General features: G+C 41.6%; 1 protein-coding gene across 3 annotated transcripts; it reads left to right on the forward strand.

Annotated features, from left to right (window-relative positions):
* Nucleotides 1–1,884: 1,884 nt before the first annotated feature.
* Nucleotides 1,885–22,341, forward strand: SRSF11 (serine and arginine rich splicing factor 11). 3 transcript variants are annotated; one of them, XM_068405839.1, is made up of 13 exons: nucleotides 1,885–1,913; nucleotides 2,042–2,191; nucleotides 7,348–7,481; nucleotides 11,486–11,595; nucleotides 13,567–13,659; nucleotides 15,079–15,128; nucleotides 16,370–16,497; nucleotides 17,508–17,589; nucleotides 18,725–18,856; nucleotides 19,319–19,408; nucleotides 20,021–20,116; nucleotides 20,778–20,916; nucleotides 21,023–22,341. In XM_068405839.1, the coding sequence occupies exons 2-13, from the start codon at nucleotides 2,064–2,066 to the stop codon at nucleotides 21,218–21,220; spliced, it is 1,380 nt and encodes a 459-aa protein (XP_068261940.1). In that variant the 5' UTR covers nucleotides 1,885–1,913; nucleotides 2,042–2,063; the 3' UTR covers nucleotides 21,221–22,341. The 3 variants fall into 3 exon arrangements, with proteins under 3 accessions (XP_068261940.1, XP_068261941.1, XP_068261942.1); XM_068405840.1 differs by lacking the exon at nucleotides 1,885–1,913 and having other exon boundaries at nucleotides 1,924–2,191; nucleotides 21,026–22,341; XM_068405841.1 differs by lacking the exons at nucleotides 1,885–1,913; nucleotides 2,042–2,191; nucleotides 7,348–7,481 and adding an exon at nucleotides 9,817–10,787.
* Nucleotides 22,342–23,953: the final 1,612 nt, after the last annotated feature.

Consider the following 23,953-nt stretch of genomic DNA (forward strand, 5'->3'; position numbering starts at 1 on the left):
CTTTGTGCGAGATGGAAACTGCCATTCCCACACCGACCTCAGCTCACAGCTGGGCTCTGCCTGGTTTCCATCATCCAGCTCGGCTCGCAGCGTTGGCCACAACACCCTCCCACAAACGGGAGGACAAAGCAGAACCCTGTGCCTTCAACAGCGGCGCTTCCCTGAGGCACAGCTCAACATTTGGTACGAATCCACAATGAAGCAAGGCTAGAAACCACAGCTGAGGACACAACTGAGGACATCAGATTCTTACTAATTATTAATCAGCAACAAATCCGCGGCAGCTGTGCATGCCGTGGTATGGAGATCTCACTTCCCACCCTTCCCCACCCCCATTTCTTTTTGCTGAGGTCCTCACCTTTGTCACAAGTGTGAATCCAGACCTAAGAACCTGGGAGCAGTTTATACACACACGTGAGGTATACCAAATAAAAAAGCACTTTTACATCATCTTATTGTTTTGCCTTTTCCCTTTAGTCCAGTGTTTGCAAACTCAGTAAAAACATTACAGACTGAAAAATTGTGGCTGCCTACCAGCACTTGAGATTACCAGGGAGCAGTCACCGCTTCTACCACTTAATCTGCGAGTCAGAGCAAGGTCTGCCTGATCCGACCGGTGAGAAGTGATGAAAAAGGAGTGTTTCCCCCTTAGTCACTGAAGTTTTTACCTGTAGCTCTTCTCATTTTCAAACACCAGGTTTGTGTTTCAAACTCTACCCTTTTTAAAAAAACCTTCCCCTAGTAGTTCCACTGAACTTAAAAGTAATCAGTTAAGGAGCAAATACCACATTAGGTAAATAAGCATATGATTCAAGAAGCTGTCATACTTCAGGCACTAGCTCTTGACTAAGGATTTTGGCCTCATTAGTTTTTTACCACTTAATTCCCTTTTTTTCCTGTCTCCTCTCTCTTTAGGAGTCACCAGGCAGCACTCCATAAGAAAATGCTGGGTATTTCAACAGAGTGTTAAAAAAAACAGTGCTGGAAATGCCTGACTTTTGTATGAAGGCTTCAAGTTAAGTCTATGCTTGTTCCCCTAAGAGGAAGATGTATTTGGAAGGGCAGGAGTTAAGCAAGCTGAAGCTGCTTTGTAACAGGCAGAAATCAGGACAATAGATGGGAAGGGCTAGGGGTAGGGCTGAGCTTCCTGGAATGATTAATGTTCATTACTTAAAAATCACTTTTATGCACTTTGGAAATAACCGATCGCTTTATTTACAACCTGATACCAGGAGCAATAGAGCACAAAATGTAGAGAGCACTCAAAGTACACTCATCTCAGTGAGCCCAGGCAACAAAAAACCTACTCCACTCATCTCTACGTGAATATAATTAATTTATGTACCAATTGACCCAGCCTGTCTCAAACGCGGCCATTTTAAGCTTACAGCTCTGCAGGAGGAAGCAGCATTACCAAGCCTATCTGGAACAGCTCGGGCCCACCCGGCTGAGGCCTCTGAGACCCGTCTGCCCCTCTGAAGACCGACCAAAAAGACTCTGGAAGCCCAGCCGCCGTCTGGACGAGCACACGGGACAGCTCGGGCTCGGCGCTCCCTGTCAGCACCACCGTCCCTCAGCCCCTGAGGCGAGGGGCCGTGACCGCCTCGCGCCTTTCCCGCCAACCGCCGCCCCCGCTCTGCGCATGCGCGGCGCGGCGCGCGCGCAGGGAGCGGGTAGCGCGCGTGCGCGGCGGCGGAGCCGTTTCCCCCCCCCCGCGGGCGTTGGGGCCGGGCTGCGCACGCGCCGCCGCCGCGCGGTCCCGGGAGAGGCCGGGGACACGCGCATGCGCAGGCGCGGCGGCGCGGGGCGGGCCGCGGGGCTGTGAGGCTGCGTGGGTCGGCGAGCCGCGCGCGGTGCGCCTGCGCGGGGGGCGGCCGCGGGGGATTGTGGGATACTGCGGCCCAGGCAGGCTGGTGAGGCGGGCGGCGGTTGGTGCGCGGCGGCGGCTGGGCCGGGCCGGGCCGGAGGCGGCGCGGCGAGGAGCTGCAGCGAGGAGCTGCTCGGGCCTAACGCGCTCTTCCTCTCCCCGATGTGTTTGTAGCAGCGGAGCGGGCGGCAGCGCAATGGCTTCAAGCAGCGGCACCGACGTGATCCAGGTCACCAATGTCTCCCCCAGCGCCAGCTCCGAGCAGATGCGGACGCTCTTCGGCTTCCTCGGAAAGATCGAGGAGCTGCGCCTCTTCCCCCCCGAGTGAGTGGCGGCACTCTCCCTCCCCTCCCCTCCCCCGCGAGGAGCGGGCCCCTTCCTCCGCCTCTCCGCGGCGCGGCCGCCGCCTCCGCCTTCCCCTCCCCGCCCCCCGCGCAGGCGGCGGCCCGCCTCCTGCCTCCATGGCGGCCGGCAGCGGGCCCTCGCCCCGGCGAGGCTGCCAGGCCGCGGGCCGCCCCGGCGCCGGCTCGCTGAGGAGCTGGCCCGGTTGCCAGGCGGCGAGGTCCCCGCCGGGCCCCCATCGGTCAGCACCGTGTGGGTGTGCCCGGGGGAACCTCAGGGAGTCGGGTAGGAGCGAGCCGCTTTCGCGTGCCTCTGCAGGCTTCTTTCTTCTCGGATAGAGCTGCTGTAAGAGCTTAGGCGCTCATTACGATTGTAATTAACGTAATCACGTAATGCTCGTGTGTGGGGAAAAGACAGTAATTTACGGCGTGCAGTTACACGCGAGATTCGTCCTGTCAAATCACATTTTTCTCTGGGAGCTGTTTGTCCCAGGGCTGTCTAGCTAACCTCTGCTCTCTGCTTAACCTCCAGAACGGTAGGCAGTTTATGGATGGTTGGCCATGAAAACTAAAATTTTAATATAAATGTGCATTCCTTGCAAAGAATTCTGTGCAAAATGGACAGGTAATCACTAATATATAAATAATACACATTTATTATGTTAGCTAGGTGTTAACATTGATTTGGGTCATGTCAGTTTGATTTGGTTTACAGAACCTAATGCCATTATATGTTCATCTTTTACATATGTATTATGTAAGTAAAAACGTTTCTTTTTGCCATGATGAACGAGGATTGGAGAAAAATCAAACAAGAACACAATCAGTTATTTTTAATACCCAAGACTATTTGGATTTTTTTATTTTAGGAAAAAAAAAGCTATCACAAAACATTCTTTTTTTCATCGAGTCTTCAACCCCTGCTAGCACAAACCCAAGAGAATTCACCCTGCTAGCTGGTTATATATGCAAATTCAGAAACAATATTTCTGTGTTCTTGCAGTTTCGTACTTTGGGTTGGATTTTGGCAATTTCCTGTTGGAAATTGAAGCATAGAAGGAAATGGAATGTATATGTAACTGAAATTGAGGGACAACTCCAGCCATGAGGGTTGCATTTTAAATAGCTGGGATAACTATACTTAAGAGGCAGAACCATTAATGCTTGGCAGCCAGCCAAGTAACTCGCCTTTAACCAGATGCAGTTATTTGATGTGCTGCTCTGTATTTTAATATTTCATCAAATTTTTAAGGGAGGTTATTATAGGTGAATTCTGTTTCTGAAACTTTGTCGGTTTAGATACATATTAAAATCTATTAAAAGACACATATTAATCTATTAAAAGATTGCTTTTGTGGTATCAGAATGAAGTGCTCTACAAAAAAAATGCCCAAATCCAAAGCCCAGCCCAGCAACTCTCATTTTACCGTACCCCAGACTGTACATTCTTAATTTGGCTCCTTTGTGCAAATGTGTAGTGAAATACTGGCCCCACAGGACCCTGCTCAGTGCAGGCATTGCATCTGTGTTGGGGTTGTGTGCTGGAGAGAAGTCTGTGTTGGATCTGTTGTAGAGCTGGGCTATGGGAAGAGAGGAGATGGCTTCAGGGAGATCTGCGTTGTACCCTTGTGTCTGTAATATTTGATACCAGTCTTTAGGGCAGAACTACTGGTTTGCAACCTGGTGTAAGTTTGTTTCTGCAAAAAGGCTGGGCTCCTGCATCTGACTGCTGACTTCTGCCTCCTTTGTTCTGGCGCTGGTGTTCTTGTCCCTTCAGCTGGGTTGTTTTGTTGGCATAGGAAATACCGAGTTGACGGTGAGGTGAAGGCTGTGTGCCGAGGGAGAAAAGGCATCAGGATGCAAATAACTTCGGTAACCCACGTGCTGATATTTCCAAGTGGATGAACAAAAATTACTTGAAACATTTGGCCTAAATTTCTATTTCAAAGCCCTAAATGAAGGAGGAGGATAATACATCATCTTGTAGTGGTGTTGTGAAGATTTCTTAGTATTTACTGTAGAAAAGCCACTGAAGGAATTAATATGGAACGGGAAATACAGTGTAACTAAATAGGCCTTGCACAGAAGATGTGGAAAATACTGAATAGCTGTTGAAGTGAACGTAATCATATATCTTCATTCTAGAACGTATGTCTTGGTGGAAAAATAGCGTTTTTGAAAACTACATAAAAGTTGTGCAGTTGATACTAGACCAGGCACTGTTTTGGACCAGGATTAATTTTTAACCTTACTATTTTAAGGAGGTTTTTTGTCATTTCCTTTGTGTTTCTGTCCATACAGAGGTGCCATGGGTCTCCACCGGGCAGGTCTCCACCGGGGTGCTTAGGGATCTGATCTCAGCATGCTTTAGAGTCTCTGATTTCATTTCACACCAGAGAGGGATGTCTTGTCTAATAGTGGCAAGTTCTGGTTCTTCTAAAGCCTTTTCTGTTCCTTTTCCTTTAAACTTCAGGTCCTGACTTCCCTGCCCATGGTGTTCATCTTATTTTTTGGGGAGTACAGGATATAAATTATAATCTGTAAATTCTTTCCATAATCTGAATCTCTTTATGTGCCAGATTGTTTGATCTTTCTCTTGATCACTCTGATTCTGCTGTCCCCTGTAGAAGTTCTTTACTCTCCTGGGCTTCCAGATCAGATACAACTTCCTGAGCTTCTTTGCATTGCTGTTTCTTTCTCTCCCCTCATCCATCTCCTTATCCCAGTTTATTTAATCAGCTACTACACATTTTATGTATACCTCAGCTTCATTTTACGTCTTTAATTTACAGCCAGCTCTAAGTTACACAAGGACTATCAGAATACTGGTATTACTTGCAATTGCTACTGGTAGTTGCTCCGCTGAGAAAAGGATGACAGCTTCTGCTTCCAAGTGAAGCACATGGGTTGGGTCTTTTTTGGGGGTGGTTTATTGTTTGTTTGGGTTTTTTTAACTCTGTTTTTTCCCACCCAATGAACATGGTAATGTTGAAGAACATCTGTTGCATGGACGATCTATTCACTCCAGCCTCATTTTACATCAGTAATAATGCCAGTAATAATGTTTATGTAAGTGGCAGAAATATCCTTTAGAAAATCAAGGTTTAATATTTAAGATGCTGGTTGCAGTATGAGGTAACTCGGGTTAGAGGTTGTGATACGAAGGCTGGATTTTCCTGTGTAAGTGCTGTATTTCAGACTCTACCATACTTCAGAACGGGTACGTTGTTCAGACAGCAACCACAGTAACTCGTCATGTGTCTCAGCATTCATTGGCACAGTGTCTGAGAGAGAATTACTAAATTTTTCGATCTCTGGTGAATTAGAATAATGATGGCCTTTTTTTGGTAACTGTTGAGAACATTCTGTTCGTGATGAATTTCGCTCAGCCACAGCTTGGGTTTTAGAGTGACTGGAAATACATTTTTAAAAATGAAATACAGTGATTTATATTAAATGTCAGGCTGCATAAGCACAGCCTTATGTATTTTCAGTTGCTTTTGTAGATTCAGCTAGCTGTATGGTTTAGTACATAGTGGTACTCGTATATAAACACTGTCTGCTCTGTTTCATGTTCCCATGTCATCACAGACACTTTAAGAATGTTTGAAAACATTGTACTGCATTTATGTAATAAGTTGTTCATTTTTTTTAGGACTTAGATGAGTATACCATTCATGTATGCCATAACTCCTTGATTTACTTTTCTTTAAAATTTTACTACTCTGATTTTGTTAAACACTGTCTGCTAAGGCTTCTTTGGGTTTTGTGTTTTTATGCAAGTGGGTTATGAAAAGGCACCATTTGGGCAAGCTGCTGTGTGTTGGTAGGTACAAAAGAGCTAATAGTTTCCAGTTTTCTATCTCTGTGCCATTTGTTGCTACAGTGTTCCTTTCCAATTTATTAAATCCTCAAGATGTTGGATGAAGTGGATGTTTCTAATTTTAATATTTTAAAAGCTGCAGTTCTCTGGCTCCAATCTAGCTTTTAACATCAGGTTAAATTTAAAGTGTATTAAAAGTGTGATCTGATAGATGTTTAGGGCAGTGCTTGAGTTCACCTAACTCACACGTTGCACTGAGCCTGTGCTCAGCATCCGTGAAGGTTAGATAGTTTCTGGCATTTGCACTGACAAAAATAGATCTTGGATGTGTTTCTTGTTGCTGTCGAAGTCATCCTCCTTTCTCCTGAATTCTGACAACTCTCTCTGCGCTTTCAGTGCTTGAAGACTTAATCAACGTTCATCAACCCAGATAAAATTGGTTTGGCAGTGGGATGCGTTTTGAAGAGCAAGTCTTGTAACTGTTTCTGGGAGTCTAGTTAGTAAAGGTAGATTTTTGTCGTGAAGAATTAGTGAATATTTTTCAGACCTGCCTCTTTGGGCTAATTTGTACCTCTGGCACTTGAGGGCAGAACTGAACAGCACGTGTCCCCTGGCCTTGTTGAGGAGCTGGGGTTTTAGGGCTTGCTGCTACTTTGAGTACCTGCCCCATGCCTTCTGGAGGCACCTTTTAACTCGTCTGCTACACAGTTGTGTCTGCATAACATTTTTTCTTGCTGTCTTTTAGTTTATATGTCTGATTAAAGCAAAATCTGCACCATTTTCAGGGTATATGGACTTTTGAAACCCATTCTGGACCTTTACCGGGTTGATTCTGCCTCTGGTTGTCTTTTAATGATTACCCTCTTCGTTTCATAATTTACCTCAATAAGTAATTTGGGGCCTAAAGCAGAGTGTGTAAAACTACTGGTTTTGTTAATTTGTGGTATACATAGTAGGTAACTTTTCATCTTTCTTGAGCAGAGTTTTTCTTCATCTCCTTCCCTTCTCACAGGTCATGAAAAGCAATTTGCTTTTAGGTGATGGGTGATAGATACATTGTGCATAACAGAATTAATGTCCAGTTACAAATGAGGCATTAAAACTATTTCTGCAGTTTTACAGTGAATTGGCTTCGTTCAGTCTAATTTCCTATCTGTGGTTGTGCAAAATGATGTTTGATACAAACCCTGAAATCGTGTTCTTGGGTAGTCCCGTGTGACTTCCTGGTTTGGTGCAAGTGGGGAGACAACAGGAGTGACAAGTTGCATACTGTCAGACTTGCTGCCATCTAAGTGATTGATTTCTTTCTTTTTCAGTGATTCTCCTTTGCCAGTTTCATCGCGTGTCTGTTTTGTAAAGTTCCATGATCCGGACTCGGCAGTTGTGGCCCAGCACCTGACAAACACTGTATTCGTTGACAGAGCGTTGATAGTCGTACCATATGCAGAAGGTTTGTGAATTGTTTAATGGCCTATGAAGCCACCATGTGATGGCATTTTATTCCAGTATAGTTCACAAAAATGAGGATTAGTAAAATGTCAAACACGTAAGATGAACATTTTGAAACCCTTGGTATATTGCCATTGGCCCCTGGATTAAATACTTTTTTTTTATCTAGTGGCACTGAATGAAAGTGGAAAGTTTACCTCTTACTGGCTTTGGGTGTCTTTAAGTTTAGAATATTAACATTTTAGGCAGCAATATTTGCAAATTCTGCTCTTTATCAGTCTCAGTGAGACATTTTCCTAAACAGACGTACGCAAACAGGTCAACATCTTAAGGAAATTTTGCCTTAATAATTAAGTGTTTGCCACTTTCACGTAGACATAAATCTCTTCATGAGAATGGTTTCTCCCTCCCTGGGAGTGCACGGGAGAGCAGATTAACATTTCTTTGAGATATGCTGCCACTGCATTTAGTTGAGAACTTCCCTGAAAAGGCACTCACTCTCATTGTGAAGTCCAGTATACCAAGGGTTTGAATAATTATGCTTTAATTTGAAAGTGAGATCTTCCAAGAGGTGCCAAATGGGCACTGGTACTAGTTTTTTATTCCAAGTTTTCTTGTTCATCCTTGATATATTTTACAGAATTTCACTAAATAATAAACTCTTCTCTCTGTTATTTGTGTGTGTGATTTTTGTAGTGGAGAAGGCAAATGCAAAGCCCTTCCAGATGACTGAAAAACAGTGGGTCCTCTGCAGCTACAGGGGATTCTAGACATTAACTAAAGGCCAGCAAGCACTCAAGTCCCCAAGTGTTTTCCTGGTGTAACCACTTGTTAACTACGTTTTCTCTTCTTCTTTTTATTTTTACATTTTAGGGTGTTACAGTAATTTGAAAGGCAATGAGCAGGGTTTTTGGAACTTACCTTAAAAACAAAGTGCTGAGAAGACACCTCTTCTTACAGAAGTCTTATTAAACTCTTCTAGACTTGCTTTAGAAGTAATTGATTTCCATTGTACTATTTCTTGATTTACTTCTGAAATAATGGATTTTCCCAGATAGCTTGAGTTAAATAAAATCTCTGCAGATTAAGTCAATTACAGTAATAAATTTGGTACGTGGCCTGGGTTCAGACCTGTATTCAAGACATTGTAATGCTGTAGGCTGTCTTTTGAGGCCTGGGGAGCTGTCTTATCTTTGTATTCCTGAAACTTAAAAGATGTGAAAACTTAATTTCTGGAATGTAGGAATCTGCAGCGTGACCTTTGATTGAGATGTGCTGCTTTTTGAGAGTACAGAACACTTTCTGAAATTGCCATTGAGTTACTGCTTCTGCTTTTGCTAGTTTGGGTGTAATAGCATACTTGAAAGGCTTCTTGTCCTCATCTCTGTATAAAAGCGTGATGTAGCAACAGTCCCTCTGAGTTAGCACTGAAATACTCTCCAAGGCCCATGTGAAGAATGTTAGTGTTTAACTTTTCCAATAAGGATAAAAACCTTTTTCTCTTTGTCAGTCTGACTTTGTCCATTGTGCTTGATGGTGGATAAATCTGGCACACAGAGAAATCTGCCCAGTAGTTTTGGTTCAGATTGTGTAAAGAAAATAAAATTAATAAAGTAGAATATTTTACTGGGCCTGTTTAAATCAAGGAGTTCCCCATGGGCTGTTTCTTGTGGTGTTTAGTGGTTCAGAATGTTGATGTTTTTGGCATAATGATGTGGCATATCACAAGAGATATCTTCAGCCAATGCAGTTATGCCCCCTGGTTTTGTAATCGTATGCCTTTGTCCCTGTGCTGGAGTATAGTTTCCCCCACAAACGCATACTGCCAGGGTCCCAATTCAACAATCTACTTAAGCACGATACAGCAAGATTCTTAAAACCATAGTGCAATTGCTCGTGTGCTTAAAGCCAGGCATGTGCTTAACTACTGTGCAGAACGGGGCCCTTTTATCTTTTATTTTCTATTGTGATGATTCTGTATTAATATTACCTGTCGCTAAAGCAAATGTTTATTGTCTGTTTAGTGCAATAATTATCCCCTATACCACAAGCGCACTCCAGTTTTAGCATACACAGACATTTTGGTGTTGGCTGTTGCTTTGTGTTATAGAGCTATACACAAAGTCTACGGTAAGGTTTAGTATTTGTAATTTTCACTGTGATATTCCTAGATTTGGAAGGAGCTCTAAGGTTAAAGGTGGCTGGGGGGGGTATTTAGGTTCTTTGGTTAATGTTTGTTTCTTTTGTCTGTTTCTTTTTCTTTCATTTCTACACATTCATGCAGTATTTCATGGTTCTAACAAAGCAGCAGTAAAAAAAACTCTTGAAGCATGAAAATTAACTGGTGAGGGGCCTCATTGCTTTTTTTAAAATTGTAGTTTATTTATTTCTAAATACTTTTTTAAAAAACAATTAGAGGATCAGATGCATGATTTTTTTTTTTAATGGATGCAGATCTTCTATGAGGTGTCTCAAGATAAATCTGAGGATTTGTATTTAGATGCCAGAAATGTTGTAGTTGCACTAATTTGAAATGTTTAGATATAATTTATAAATATCCTCTGAGACATAATTTTGCATGCAAAATTACCCCATAATCTCTCTGTAGGTATGTTAATATATTTATGCATTAATGCCCTTTTATCTAAATGACCTTTTTCCCCCCTCTCCCTCCATAACTTTTGGTATCTAAATTGATGACAGCTCAATGACACAAGCAAGATAACAGTGCTGTGTATTATACATTTGTTTATATTATCGGCACTTCTCAGTATAGGTGGAAGGAACCATTACCTTTATTTAACAGTGGTTTTTCTTTTTTGTTGTTGTGTTTTACAGTTCTTTTCCCTGGTTCAGCCTGAACTATATACCAGGCCCTGCTGAAAATACCACCCAACAGTTTTCTTCTGCAGCTTATCCAGTTTCTCTTAAGTGCCCTGTACATATTGTATGTTTTATGATGAGATGCAGTTTCTTAATATGTATTACAGAAACACTACTGGTATTTGCAAATATATAGTAAAATTGTTTTATTGAACTCTCATTTTGGGGGCTTGGGCACATTAACAAATTAATCCATCTGTATAGGGCTTTTGCTGTTGGATAGAGTAAAAATACCTACATAATTACTTGTTTCATAGTAGGACCCTTGAAATTATATGTGCAGAGGAGGCAGTAAAATAAGACACTTGTCTTAGTTGGCTGCAAGATTTTGGGCCAGAAGTTTCTTCTGAAATGGCAGTATGTAGCAGCATTCTTGGTACAATAAGCATGGCACATATTGGAACAAATGCATTTTACTGCACAGGTAAGGAATGTGCCACAATATACCGTATGTATGCACCCACCCACCCACAGACACACACACACAGCGTGTATTTGAAGATCTGCAGAGACTTTGTTTTCATTTGACAAGTCAGCAAAAGCCCTACGCTTGATTCAACAAAAAATATTTCCATACCTTCTCTTTAAGTTTTACAAAATTTATATGGTAGGTGTAAAAGAAAACATAGTGAACTGTACCGTATTATTAACCCCTAAATCAAACTTTTTTTGTCTTGTGTATCTTGATTTTTCTGTGTGCTTTATAGTGAAGCAGCCGACACGAGTCGTTGTTCATAAAACAGCTTTTGAAAGTTGAGAGCACACCCCTGGAGAACCGACTGTGCTTGCTTACGTTTGGTTCATGACTTAAAAATCGAGTACAGGTGATGAAATCTTGGCAGTGTTAACAAAAAAGTAGTGTGTATTGTGCTATTTTTTTGCTCTAGAAACTTAACCATTTGTAGAGAAAAAGGAACAGTCAAATTTTCACACATTGAAGTTTCATTCTGACAAAAAAAAATTAATGATAAATATTAATAGACATCAAGCTTTGTATTTTAGCCAACATAAGTACTTTCAACAAACTCAGGTGGTGTATCAGGGAGACATTTTCTGGGTGTATTTGTGTATTTTCTGCCTTTGAAATGGAATGCCTTCTAATGCCAGGCTATTTCTCTGCAGGAGTTATTCCTGATGAGACTAAGGCTTTGTCTCTCTTGGCACCAGCTAATGCTGTGGCAGGTCTGCTGCCTGGAGGCGGACTCCTGCCAACTCCCAACCCACTTTCTCAGGTAAGCTTTCCAGTTAGACTGAAGCCAAGAGAAATGATTAAACGTGTTCTGTTAGATTCTGACTCACTTTCTGTTGTTTTTTTCAGGATAAATAGACTGATGTGCTAATGCTGATTCCTAGAATGTTTTAGTTTATATACCTTGAAGGATTGTAACAGCTATATGATATGAATTGTGGCAAAACAATGATAAGTTGCTAGATGGGATACTTTCCCTAATATGATGCTTCTGATATCTCAGGGGCTCTGTGTTTATATCTCTCTCTCATCCCTCTTTTATCCATTGTACGCTTACAGATTTGACAAGCAGTAGAGATCTCGTAGATTTTAAATTCATGAAATTTAAGGAGTTGACGTGCTGTGGAGATACCTTCTGTTAATACTCCAGCTGAGGGGAAAACATTGTAGCCTGTGTTTGCTTGTTATCTAAATACACAAGAATTCACGTGGAAGATGAACAATAAGAATAACACATTGTGGAAAAAGTTTCAGTCAAAGCACGTATCTCATTAGAGAACAGAGAATCCAAGTGCAAGAGGCAAATTAAGAATAAAGCTTCATTAATTCTGCAGTTCTCAAATCTACTTCAGCGTGTGCTTAGCTGTTCTTGGTGTAGCTTCTGTTACGATTTGTGATTGCATGAAAGATATACTTGCCATTGAGTCGTTCAGAAGGTCTCTTTAACCATGTGTAGAGGGAAAAGTCTAAAGTTTAACTTTGAAACTGGAGGAGAGGGATGGAAGAAACAAATACTGTCTTAAAGATTTCTTTCACCAAAAACTATGCATATAAATTCCTGAAAATGGTTGTTGAACCCCCTTAATTTTAGTTCTGTCACTGAATCCCAGCCTACTCCCAGTCCACTTAATGGTAGAATTTATTTAACACATCCATTTTGTGGAAAGTCGTGGTGGATGGTGTTTGAGAGCTTGTTATGTAGCTCCTTTTGACTGTTACTGGGAGCTGGGCATCTAACTCGATAGTTTATGTTCACAACATCAGTGTGTGGGAACATGGCTTTTTCTTTTGAGACTGCAGGGAGAAGCCTGTGGAGCCTTCAAGAGAGCAGCTGACTGAAAAACTCATTGCCACAAAGTGGGAGGTTCTGCTCACTTGCTCTTGCTGCTGCTTTTATGCTGGCTCTGGAGCTCATCAGACCCTTCTGTGAACTGTTGTGTTAGCTTGATGCAGACAGCACAAAAATACGTTCTCTGGCGGCTCAGGGGGTTGAATTGGTTGACAAATGAGTCTCAAGTGCCAGAGCAGTCAGGAAGGAGGCAGTGAGGAGGAAGGGAGGGAGAGCAAGACCTCGTAGCAACAGTACAGCATTCGATTGACCCAAGACCATGTGGTGTTGAGCACAGTGTGGGGTTTGTTTCAGTGTACATCTTGGTCATCTCCCTTTAAATGGTCAAAAATGAGGCTTCAAGATTAATTTCTTAAGGAATTCAGACCTATGCTGTCATCCCACTTATTCTTCCAGTAGCTTTTCAACCCATTTGCCAGTTTTAACGAAATTTGAGAAACTTGCAGAAAGGTAATAATATTATATTGTCTATTAACATAAAACACGTTAATTTCAATCCTAAATTGATTTAGATATGAGGTAGTTGGCTTAGAAACTTGTAATGAATTTTCATTTTAACTCTGGAATATAATTTAAACTATTCCTTGAATATATTGGAAAGCTTTACTTTTTTACTTTATTTTTTCCTACCCATTGGGATGCAGAGGAAACAGAATTTCATTTTAGAATATTTATAGGAAAAAAAATCTTTCATATACCAAGCTTTGAAATACCTGAATAAGGAAAACTGAAATACTCTGACTGACCTTACTGTAATGTTTCCTGTAGCTAGAAGCCCAAGCAGACCCCAGTTCAAGTTCCCTTGTGTCTGATGCTTGGGAATCTTGATCTGATAGCTTTTTATCGACTGAATATGGCTTTGCCTAATTGCTGTCTTTGTTACAGATTGGTGCTGTTCCTTTAGCTGCTTTAGGAGCTCCAGCTCTTGATCCTGCCCTAGCTGCTCTTGGGCTTCCTGGAGCAAACTTAAACTCTCAGGTATTTCACACATTCTAAAATTTTCTTTATTGTCCCTAGCACATATGTAGTTTGGCTAACATATGTGATGTTCTTGGAGTTCACCAGTGTATTAAATAACAAGCTGAAGATCTGGAAATACTATACTTAGGTTTGAAGAAGTCTTACAAAATAATTACTTTTTATTTTAGGCTTGGCTCAAAGTAGTCTGCACAGGCTGCTGGTTCTTTAAACTTCTTAGAATTGCTATAGAATGCAGGCTTTGTTTCTTGGCATGGCAGGTTTCTATATGAACATTTTCTTTTGCTACCCTCTTTTCTGTTTTAAAAGTAATTTTCTTTTATATTGATTGAACAGCCACTGTCTGAAAAATCCAGTGCTTGATAAATAGTATCTGTAGTAGTATCAAATTAAATGCTGGAAGGACCTAAAAAATAACTTGAGACTAGTAGTGAAATATTTCAAATATGTGTCATTATCAAGCTATGAACCTGTCTTGTACTTAAAGTAAAAAAAAAAATGTTTGATTTTTTAATTTTGTAGGTGTAGAAAATACTGAGGAGACTTTGTTAGACTGTAGTCTTTTTAAAACTGAATTAAAAAAGACTTCAAGTATAGTGAGTAGAATATTGAGTATTTAAGATAAAAGTACCAAATACTGCGCAGAGAACGTGTTTTACAGGTACAAGAAATGGTAATGATTTGATGCATTGCTAAGAAATCCATCATTTAGCATTTTCTATGCATGCCATGTGTAGTAACAAGCAAATAATGGTGGTAATGAAATAACGAATGAAAAAAATAAGCATTCTAATTGCATATTAGAAAAATATGAATTTGGTGTGATGGAGGATTGTTTCCTTTGTCCATTAAGGCAGCTGATTGTAGAACTGTGTGGGTTCAGCACATGGCTGCCTCTCTATAAAGAAAATTAGTGAAGACTAAACATTTTATTGGTAATACACCACTGGTCCAGGAAGTGTCCATTTGTAATAATACCTGGATTTTCCTAAGGGCTGTAAAACATGTTTTTTTCATGGAATTTTTAGAGTAAAGAAGCTTTTGCTTGTTGCTCATCAATTGATATTGAGGACTTCCCACGGACAGGCAACTTAGTTCTCTGATGAGGTCTCTGTTCTCTTGGAGTAACAGAGAAATAACCTGTAAATACCAGAAGTGTATTTTTATTTGATTCTGTTTGGCTGCTGTGGGGAAGAAAGTACCTAAGCACCACGGAAATGTGATGGTCACACCCTCACCACCATCCACAAGTTTTAGAACAATATACCTTTTTGTCTGTAACTTGTTTGGCGTGTGTTTTGCTTTGTTTTTTTCATCTGTAGAGACTTACTGCCTTAGCCACTGCTGAGGGTACGTTCAAGGAGGATAATCTTAAGCATACACATCTGACATGGTTTTACCTTCTTTTTCCCCCCACAGTCTCTTGCAGCAGATCAACTACTAAAACTTATGAGCACAGTGGATCCAAAGTAAGCATCAGCGTTTACACATATTTGTATTGCAGTACACTTGATCTTGGGAATATCTGGTGTGATTCAGTATCCACTCTTTGTCCTGCTGGATCTGATTAAGGTTGGAGAAAACTAGTGTCTTAGGGATCTTGTGCAGACTCTTTTCTGAGGGGGAGGAAATGAGGATCACAGAATCACTGAGGTTGGAAGAGCCCTCTGGGATCATCGAGTCCAACCATTGCCCTGACACCACCATGGCAACTAGACCAGGGCACTAAGTGCCATGGCCAGGCTTTTCTTAAACCCCTCCAGAGATGGTGACTCCACCACCTCCCTGGGCAGCCCCTTCCAATGGCTAATGACCCTTGCTGAGAAGAAATGCTTCCTAATGTCCAACCTGAACCACCCCTGGCCAAGCTTGAGGCTGTGTCCTCTTGTCCTAGCGCTGGTTGCCTGGGAGAAGACGTCTACTCCCACTTCACTACAACCTCCCTTCAAATGCCATTGACAAAAAGCTGTTAGACAAAGTAGTAGATGAAAAGCAGGAGAGTGTATCAATGTGTGCTTGCCCTGCTGCTGTATTAGCTAAATCCTCTAACCCTGTTTGGCTGTGTTTTTAATCAGAGCCATCTGATCTATAACAGGGATAAAGCTGTATGTGATTTATCTTCGTTTTTAATACTATTCTCTATTTTAAATTGACATTTCTGTAAGCAGGGAATGCATAACTGATGGAACAAAATAGTTACCCAAGATAATGGATTAGGGAGACACCAGTCAGGTATATTGGGTATAGCTGGCTGGCTTCACAGCCACCTTGTAGAACACATCTTCTGAACTTTAAATTTCAGCACTCTTTGTAGGCTTCTCAGTATGGCTATAAAAATGGAAACTGGCTTTGTGCTGTGCAATATACTGTTTCCTGTGGAGTTGCTCTTCCAGGTGATGAGAATTGAAATTGTGTTGTACAAAGACATGCTGAAAAGTGTCATTAGAAACGTATCTGTGCAAGGCAATACAAACTTCCCTGCTGTTTACCGTTTACTGCAGTTCTAAGGTGGTGGTACCTTGTGCCACTGTTTTCTGCACAGATATCACATCTTAGACTTACTACTCTGGTATCTGAATGGTAAAAAAAACCAGGCAGATTCTGATTCACTTAGTCAGTTGCTTTGAATAGGCTGCACACTGACAATGGAGGCGTGTATTTCTTGGATTCAGCAATACTGAAGTTCTAAAATTCTTTTTTCATTTGCCAGGTTGAACCATGTCGCTGCAGGTCTTGTTTCACCGAGTCTGAAATCAGATACCTCCAGTAAAGAAATAGAAGAAGCTATGAAAAGAGTACGAGAAGCACAGTCATTAATTTCTGCTGCTATAGAGCCAGGTAATTGTAAATGGTAGAATGCCTCATTCAATTCAAGGTGGAGTCTTGACATAGTGTATGGTAAAAGCTAATGGTCTGCAAAATACCAGCTTAATGCTTTCATGTGCTGTAGTGACTTATTGTTGACAGGTTTGTAATTGTCCTACAGTGTGAATGCTGCGTGTGCCCTGCAGAATGATGCAGGGAATTAATTAATCATCTGCTGGTTTTCCCAAAATTCACTTGATTTGGAGATGGCAAAGAAAGAGCTTCCCCCGACTGAAGTTCATACTGCCATCTCTGAGGTTTCATTGGAAACAGCCAGTGCCTTAACCCCTTGGCATCCTAGTGGTGTTTGTTCTTGGGCATGATTTCCTTTCGTTTAATTCCTAATCTGTGGAAGTTTGTAAATAACTTTGGTTGGTTGGTTGGTTTTTTTATAGCTTGTTTCAGTAGATGTTATTTTAGAACGAGATGCAGCAGTTCATCCACAAATGTCAGATCCACTGAATGTGAGAAGTAACTTTGAATGCTAAAATTACAGCTTTGCAGCCTCCTAATCATTTTCAGGAAAGAATAAAGCTCCTGGTCTTTTATTATACCAGAAAAACGTGCTAGTTGTTTTGCTTGAGGCTTTTTGTGGGAACGTCAAAACAATAATTTCAGAGATTCTTTAGCCCTTCACAAAATGGCTGATACTGGGATTTTAACAGGACTTTCCATTGCCCTGCAGCTATGATCTTTTAATTGATTTAAATTAAAAATTTCCTGAGTTTTAACTTTTTCAGTTTTACATAAAACTTTACGCTGGTTTTCTGTCACATACATGTCTGTCATGTGTTTTTTCTTTCCTTTTCCTCAAAAGATGAACATAGGTAAGGCTTAATTTCAAATGTCAGAATGTGCCTTAGGTTTTCTTTATCATACTTACATCTATAGTGTGAAGCCCAACTTCTTTTCCTTTATAAAACCTTTTTGAGTACTACAGGAACATCAGATTTTTTTACTGTGCTTTTCCTTTTTAACTCCAGACAAAAAAGATGAAAAACGAAGGCATTCAAGGTCAAGATCACGCTCAAGGAGGAGGAGGACACCTTCCTCATCTAGACACAGGTAGTTAGCTTATTTGCTTTAAAAAAAACCCCACAATTCCTTCAAAAATATTTCTTGGAAGTGACGCTTCACTCGTGGAGGCTGACAGATGGAAGAAGAGGCTGTGGTTTTGCTAGTGTGAGATGGAGGCCTCCCTCTGCAGAAACGGTGGGAGAGAGATGATAGTAAAAAACACCTCAACAATACCTTAAACGACTGCGTTGAGAGCTGTAAGAATGGGACACCAGCTGAGATGGCTCCCTTTCCTAGCAGTGTTTGGGCTCTGATTTTATCTGATACAAGAAACAACTTACTGGTCTTGTGTCTGATAGGAAACACCTCAGCACAGGCTTGGTTTTACACAACCCTCGCTACTGTGAGCACGTCTAAGCCATAGGCTGTCCATTTTACAACAGTTCCTTAAACTTCTGTTCTTTCCTCAGTCTCTTCCCAGTGTGCTCACGTGGTAATTATAATCTGTCTTAAAACCAAGTACTGGGAGACTTCTCTGAGCACTGTTATTTATGTATGTTGAGTGTTTATCTGTTGGGCTGTTTGTTTCTAGCACATACAGCAAATTCAGCTTAGTGGAAGTATCCTGGCCAAAAGTTTTTCCAGCATTTTCTAGGTTATGATTTACTTGGAGATCGGGTCTGTTTGGGTACCCTGACTGGAGGTCTTGGTACTGTCCTACCCACACAGAAGCACATTTGGCTGATTTATGCTGCTGGTTGTCAGCTCCAGTTAGACAGTGCGTGCCAGTGGTCTGCAAAAACATTTAACTGTGGCCTTGCCATTTGTACTACTTTGCTATTTGCATATGCAGTAATTGGCTTGTATTTGGCTTAGTGTTCTCAAAATTTCTTCACATTTCAACAGGACTTACCAGTTTTCCTCTACGATAGGATGGATATTTTCTTACAAGGAGAGTAGTAAGAGAGCTGACTGAAGCATCATTGCTCTTTCACATCCAGCTTTTCTGCACTCCTTTTTCCCTTTCCTTGGCAGACTCAGCGTGACTCCTTTGCTGGTTTCTATATTCTGTGTTTTCTGTATCATTGTGCATTACAATACTGTTAGCACTGAGGAGATGGATTCTGAATAGTGTATCAAAATTTCATATATTTAACTCCTACGTACAATGTGTTATTGGTAGACGGTCAAGAAGCAGATCAAGGAGAAGGTCCCACTCAAAATCAAGAAGCAGGAGGCGATCTAAAAGTCCAAGGCGAAGAAGATCTCATTCCAGAGAGAGAAGCAGAAGGTCTAGGAGCACATCCAAAACCAGGTAATTGCTTCAGTAAATTTATTCTATTTGCTAGAAGTTAAGTTTTTGAATTTTGTTGCTTAATTTAAAAAAAACAAACAAACAAACAAAGAAAAAACCTAGGGCAAAATGAACTAGTGGATCTTTTTAAAGTCAGTTTCTTGCAACATGCTTTTCCTAAGAGCCAACAGATGCAGCAGGTATCAGCTGAATCACCCAGCAGCTGCCTTTGGGCAGCAGGGAGTGTGAGCCTCTAGGCTTGCAGGTTTTGTTCTGCTCGTACACAGAAGCTATACAGAGCTGTAATTTATTTTGCTGTAGATAATTGTGATCTTTATTTCCATTAATATAATATGACAGGCCCCAGAAGTACTAAACAGTATCTGCCATCCAGTGTAGTTACCGTGTCTTCATACATAGCACAAGTAGGGAGTAGGACTTAAATAGGTTGAAAATGACTTAAAGTCTGTGTTTTACTAAAAGGGATAAAAAGAAGGAAGAGAAAGAAAAGAAACGTTCTAAAACTCCCCCCAAAAGCTACAGCACAACTAGACGATCCAGAAGCACAAGCAGGTACAGTAGCATGGAAGTTTTCCTTGGTCTCTGTCTCCAGCATGTTTTATCCACTTCAATAGAAAGAACATTCTTGTATGTAACAGGATGGTGGGTCCGTTGTGGGTATATTGGGTGTATGCACCAGTGCAGGTCTATTCTCTCTGCCTATGTCTATAAGATGCTTTATTTTTTTCCCTGATAATAAAATTTTCTGGAGGTATTGTTTGGGCTTAGAGTAGTTTCTACTTGCCCTGTATTTGAGGTCACTGTTAAACTCCTTCCTGAGTTATGGAATAAATACATGCAAAATTTGTGCCATTCTTTAAAAACCTTCCAGAATTAACAAGATGTATTAACAAGAACAAACTGTTTGGGTTTTATTTGCAAAAAGAGTCAGTATCCCTGACAGAGCCTAAGCTAGCAATGTGTTCGTGAAGGTGGAGGCAGAACAGGAAACAACTGACTCTGCTGCTCAGCAGCTGTGTGGGCTTTGCAGTACTGCTGGTAGTAAATATCCATCTTGAGTTACACATACTTACTGGCTTTTGAGCAGTGCTGGGTCTGGAGCCAGAGATGTATTTGTAGCTTTAAAAAAGAAAGAAAAAAATCTTTGATCTCTCTTTCCTGCAGAGAAAGACGACGTAGAAGAAGCAGGAGCGGAACACGGTCACCTAAAAAACCCAGGTCTCCTAAAAGGAAAATGTCCCGGTCCCCATCTCCAAGAAGGTCAGTGAAGCCTCTTGGCTGCAAAAAAAGTGGTGTCTGGGTGGAAAGTTCCCAAGATGTGAACTACAGCGAAGATCCCAGTGGGGTTGTTTTGGAGATGGTGCGTTTGGGTTGTTCCTTGTACCCAGCCCGTGGGTTGACTTCTGGAGAGAGAGAGAGAGTGGATCTCTGCTGCCTGCTACTGCTTCTGTCATAACTTAATTGGCTTCAAGCACAGAGCTGCTCTGTTAGCACCCAGGAACTCCAAACGTGAGGTATTCCAGAGGCGAGGAGCAGGAGACACCCAAGTCCCCACCCGTTTGGCTCCGTACAGTGGGAGTCAGCTGGCTTTTGGTGGGCCTGGGCATTTTGTGATCCTCTCTCCTGAATGGGGAACTGGAGATGCTCCTTCATAAAACGCCGTAGTGGTGCTCCTCTTAACGCGGCGTTCCTTGGACTTTGCTCTGTGGTGGTTGTGTTTGATCCAGAGGTGGGAAATGGGGATGTTTGGGTGTTTGCTGAAAGTGAAGGGTGTATCTATCTTAGTTGCACTCTTCTGAAGGGAAGTTTCTCCCTTCAGATTTGTAATGAACTATGGGTAACAGTCTGGGCACGGTCTGTGTTCCAGTTACGGCGTGGTGTGATCGTGGTTCTCATTCTTCTCCACGCTTTATCATTGTAGACATAAAAAGGAAAAAAAGAAGGATAAAGACAAGGAGAGAAGTAGAGATGAGAGGGAGCGCTCCACCAGCAAGAAAAAAAAAAGCAAAGACAAAGAGAAGGATCGAGAACGAAAATCCGAGAGCGATAAAGACGTGAAGGTATGTTTAGAAACCTGTTTACCTTCACTGTACCGTGGTGTTAACCTTGAACCAACAGGGGCTTTGAAAGCAAGTTTTACTCTTCTTTTTTTTTCTCCCTGCAAAGCAGGTCACAAGGGATTATGACGAAGAAGAACAAGGATATGACAGCGAGAAGGAGAAGAAGGAAGAGAAGAAAATGGCGGATTCTTCCTCCCCTAAAGTGAAGGAGTCTGCCGCTGATAAAGGAGGGGGAGATTCAGGAAGGGAATCCAAAGTCAATGGGGATGATCATCACGAGGAGGACATGGATATGAGTGACTGAATTTTGCCTTTGCAGCGAACGGCTGCAGACGTGCATCAGTGTCATTCCTGTGTGATTCTTTTATGCTGTACTTGTTAATCCTAAATCTAGATGTATACAGCTCTAAGCTATACCTGGTTTGTAAATCTCCTGATACTAACTCCTGTCAAAAGCTTTCTAGAAGGGTAACCGTTCTGTTACGGCCGGAAGGGATTGCGTAGCCACGCCGTGTCACTAACCTGGTGATGCTTCAGGTGGAAGTACCAAGCTGCATGCATCTACAGCAGGCATGGACTGTTTGTCGTATGATCTTTAGTAAATCAGCTCACTTCTGATAGTGTGTCTAGACTTTGATTCATTGCAGTACTAGAGCAGTGTAGGGAATGCACTGACTGCATGTTGATTGTGGCAGAAACATCCTCCGTGTTCTCAAGTCCTACCGCAGAGGGGGGAGCTCCTTAAGGGTCTTAAGTGTGACTACACAAACAAAAATTGACCGTACATTTGAAAATAAGCATTGACATAGATAGGGTTTGGGTTTGTTTTTTAAGCCATGTGGCTGGTTTGTTTTGTTTTGTTTTTCCCAGTGGGTTTTGTTTGGCTTTGTCAAAAGTTAAAATGCGCTGACCTTTTTGAGGGCTTTTTTTTTTTTTAATCTGTCAGTTCAAATCCATCTCAGGTGAGTTGTAATGGTTCTTAACTTTCCTTCTTGAGCCTCGGGAACTGAAAATCCCTGCTTGATCAGCGCCCAGTGATTAAAGGTTGATTTGTGCAGTTTTCATAAGCCAGGTCGTTTTATTTGTTAATGAGCTAAACACATTGCAAAAAGGTAGTGCATTTTAAAATCGGGCTTGGTATGCTTTTAAAAGCAAGTCTACTTGATAACGTACTTTCTACTTGATCTCAAGTTGTATAAACGAATGAATTTGTGTTTACTGTCACTGCAGTAGTACCCTTATGCACACAGTGATTCCATGTTATATGCAAAGTAGTTAGGCGAGCTGTTTCCTTAGTTACAGAAGTTCAAGAGCTTTTACTTCTGTGCAGGTAAGAAGACAAAAGTAGGCTACAGTCTGTGCCATGTTGATGTACAGTTTCTGAAATTGTTTTACAAAACTTTGATAATAAAACCCTTAAACTTATACTCGTGTTCCTATAAAAATCTGCTGGTGTTTATTTACCCACTGAATGTATGAAACTACCTCGTTCATTTCGAATATACATTTCTTCATCTACCTGTTTTAAACAGACCATAACAACTCCATCTCTGTCAAGAAGTGCAGTGACAAAGCTGCTCAGCCTGCTGTTGTAGCTCTAGTTAAGTGTGTTACACTAAAGAAGAATTCTTTTACATCTGGGGGAAATGAAGGGACTGGGCTTAAATGGGAATCGAGAGGTATTATGGGACAAGTACTTTTAAAAAGAAATATTTGTAAAAAGTTTTTGCATTTTCATTGAAATATGAACATTCATCTTCAGGGTGGTAATGGCAGACGAGCAGAAAGGGGCAGCAGCGAGTGCTTTGTGCGTAGTAAAGTAGCTGTTAACGTTGACTGAAAACTTACTGAATCCAGTAAGTTCTGGAATAAGACTGTAAGTGGTGCCTGGACTTCTTGAATGCAATGAGTCAAACCCCTTTCTTTTCAGACTGTCCTTTACCCCCAGCACCGGGGACTTGCCGTTGAGGTACACAGTATCATTTTTAGAATTTGTAGACATGTAAATTTTTACCAACTGTTGAGTATTTTGTCAGCACAGAGAGGTGTATGTCCTAGAAGGAGTTCTAGGCTTTTATTTCTAGGGGAGAGAGAGGGAGAGTTCTTGTAATAAAATAAAAACAGACACAAGGTGCACGCTGTCTCAAGAGGTGTGCCTTTTGTTGTTGTCATCAGGATATTTGTATTATGTGAAGTACAAGAACATAAACTGATTTATAGTAATAAAGTAAAGCTCCTTGATCCTTAGAGCTTGTGGTTGTGACAGTCATTCACATGCTGTAGCAAAGGACCAGGTCAGGGTATTGAGCTCAAGCTGGTAAAGCCAGGGCTCCATGTCATTAAAATTGTCTTGTTTCTAGTGTATTTTACTAACAAACCAAGTCTGTTGTTTATTAACTGCCCTGTAACACCTCTCTGCATTAGTGAAGTGGTTTACTCCTGATCTTGCAGCATCTGCCCCTGGCATCCTTACCCATGGCTCTGTCTTGCTGTTTTTCCACTTTAAAGCAGGCAGCAAGGGTTGGACATGGAGGCAGCAGCTGTTAGTACTGCTTGGCTGGGTCAGACAAGAGATACACTGAAGCATAGTGCGTGAGTAACTTGCTAATTGTGAACTGAAGGGTGATGGAAAGTGGTTCCTTACCCCAAATGTTTTAGTATCAAATGGGATTCAGTTTTTGCTTATGCATCAGCCTCCCATCCGCTACATTTCATCCCCTTTCACTCAGGTGCCCAAGAGCCCAGCTGGGCTGTTTCCACCACAGGCATCTTCCTTCTGCTCCTGAGGAACAAGACAGCTTCTCTCAAATGCAGCATGTCATTTGGAATGGATGGACACAGCCAATGTTAAATGAGAACAAAAAGTGCCACATCCAGCTGGAAAAAGTTCTGTCCCACTCTTGACACCAGGGAATTGAACATCAGCTGCTGGGCCAGCACACATGGGCGACTGACCACAAGCAAAGGACACATCTTCCTCCATCCTGCTTCACAGGAACCACGCTGGAATGTCCCTTGCAGGTGCTGTTGTACTCAC

This window comes from Nyctibius grandis, chromosome 8 (assembly GCF_013368605.1).
Source record: "Nyctibius grandis isolate bNycGra1 chromosome 8, bNycGra1.pri, whole genome shotgun sequence".
Classification (NCBI taxonomy): domain Eukaryota; kingdom Metazoa; phylum Chordata; class Aves; order Nyctibiiformes; family Nyctibiidae; genus Nyctibius; species Nyctibius grandis.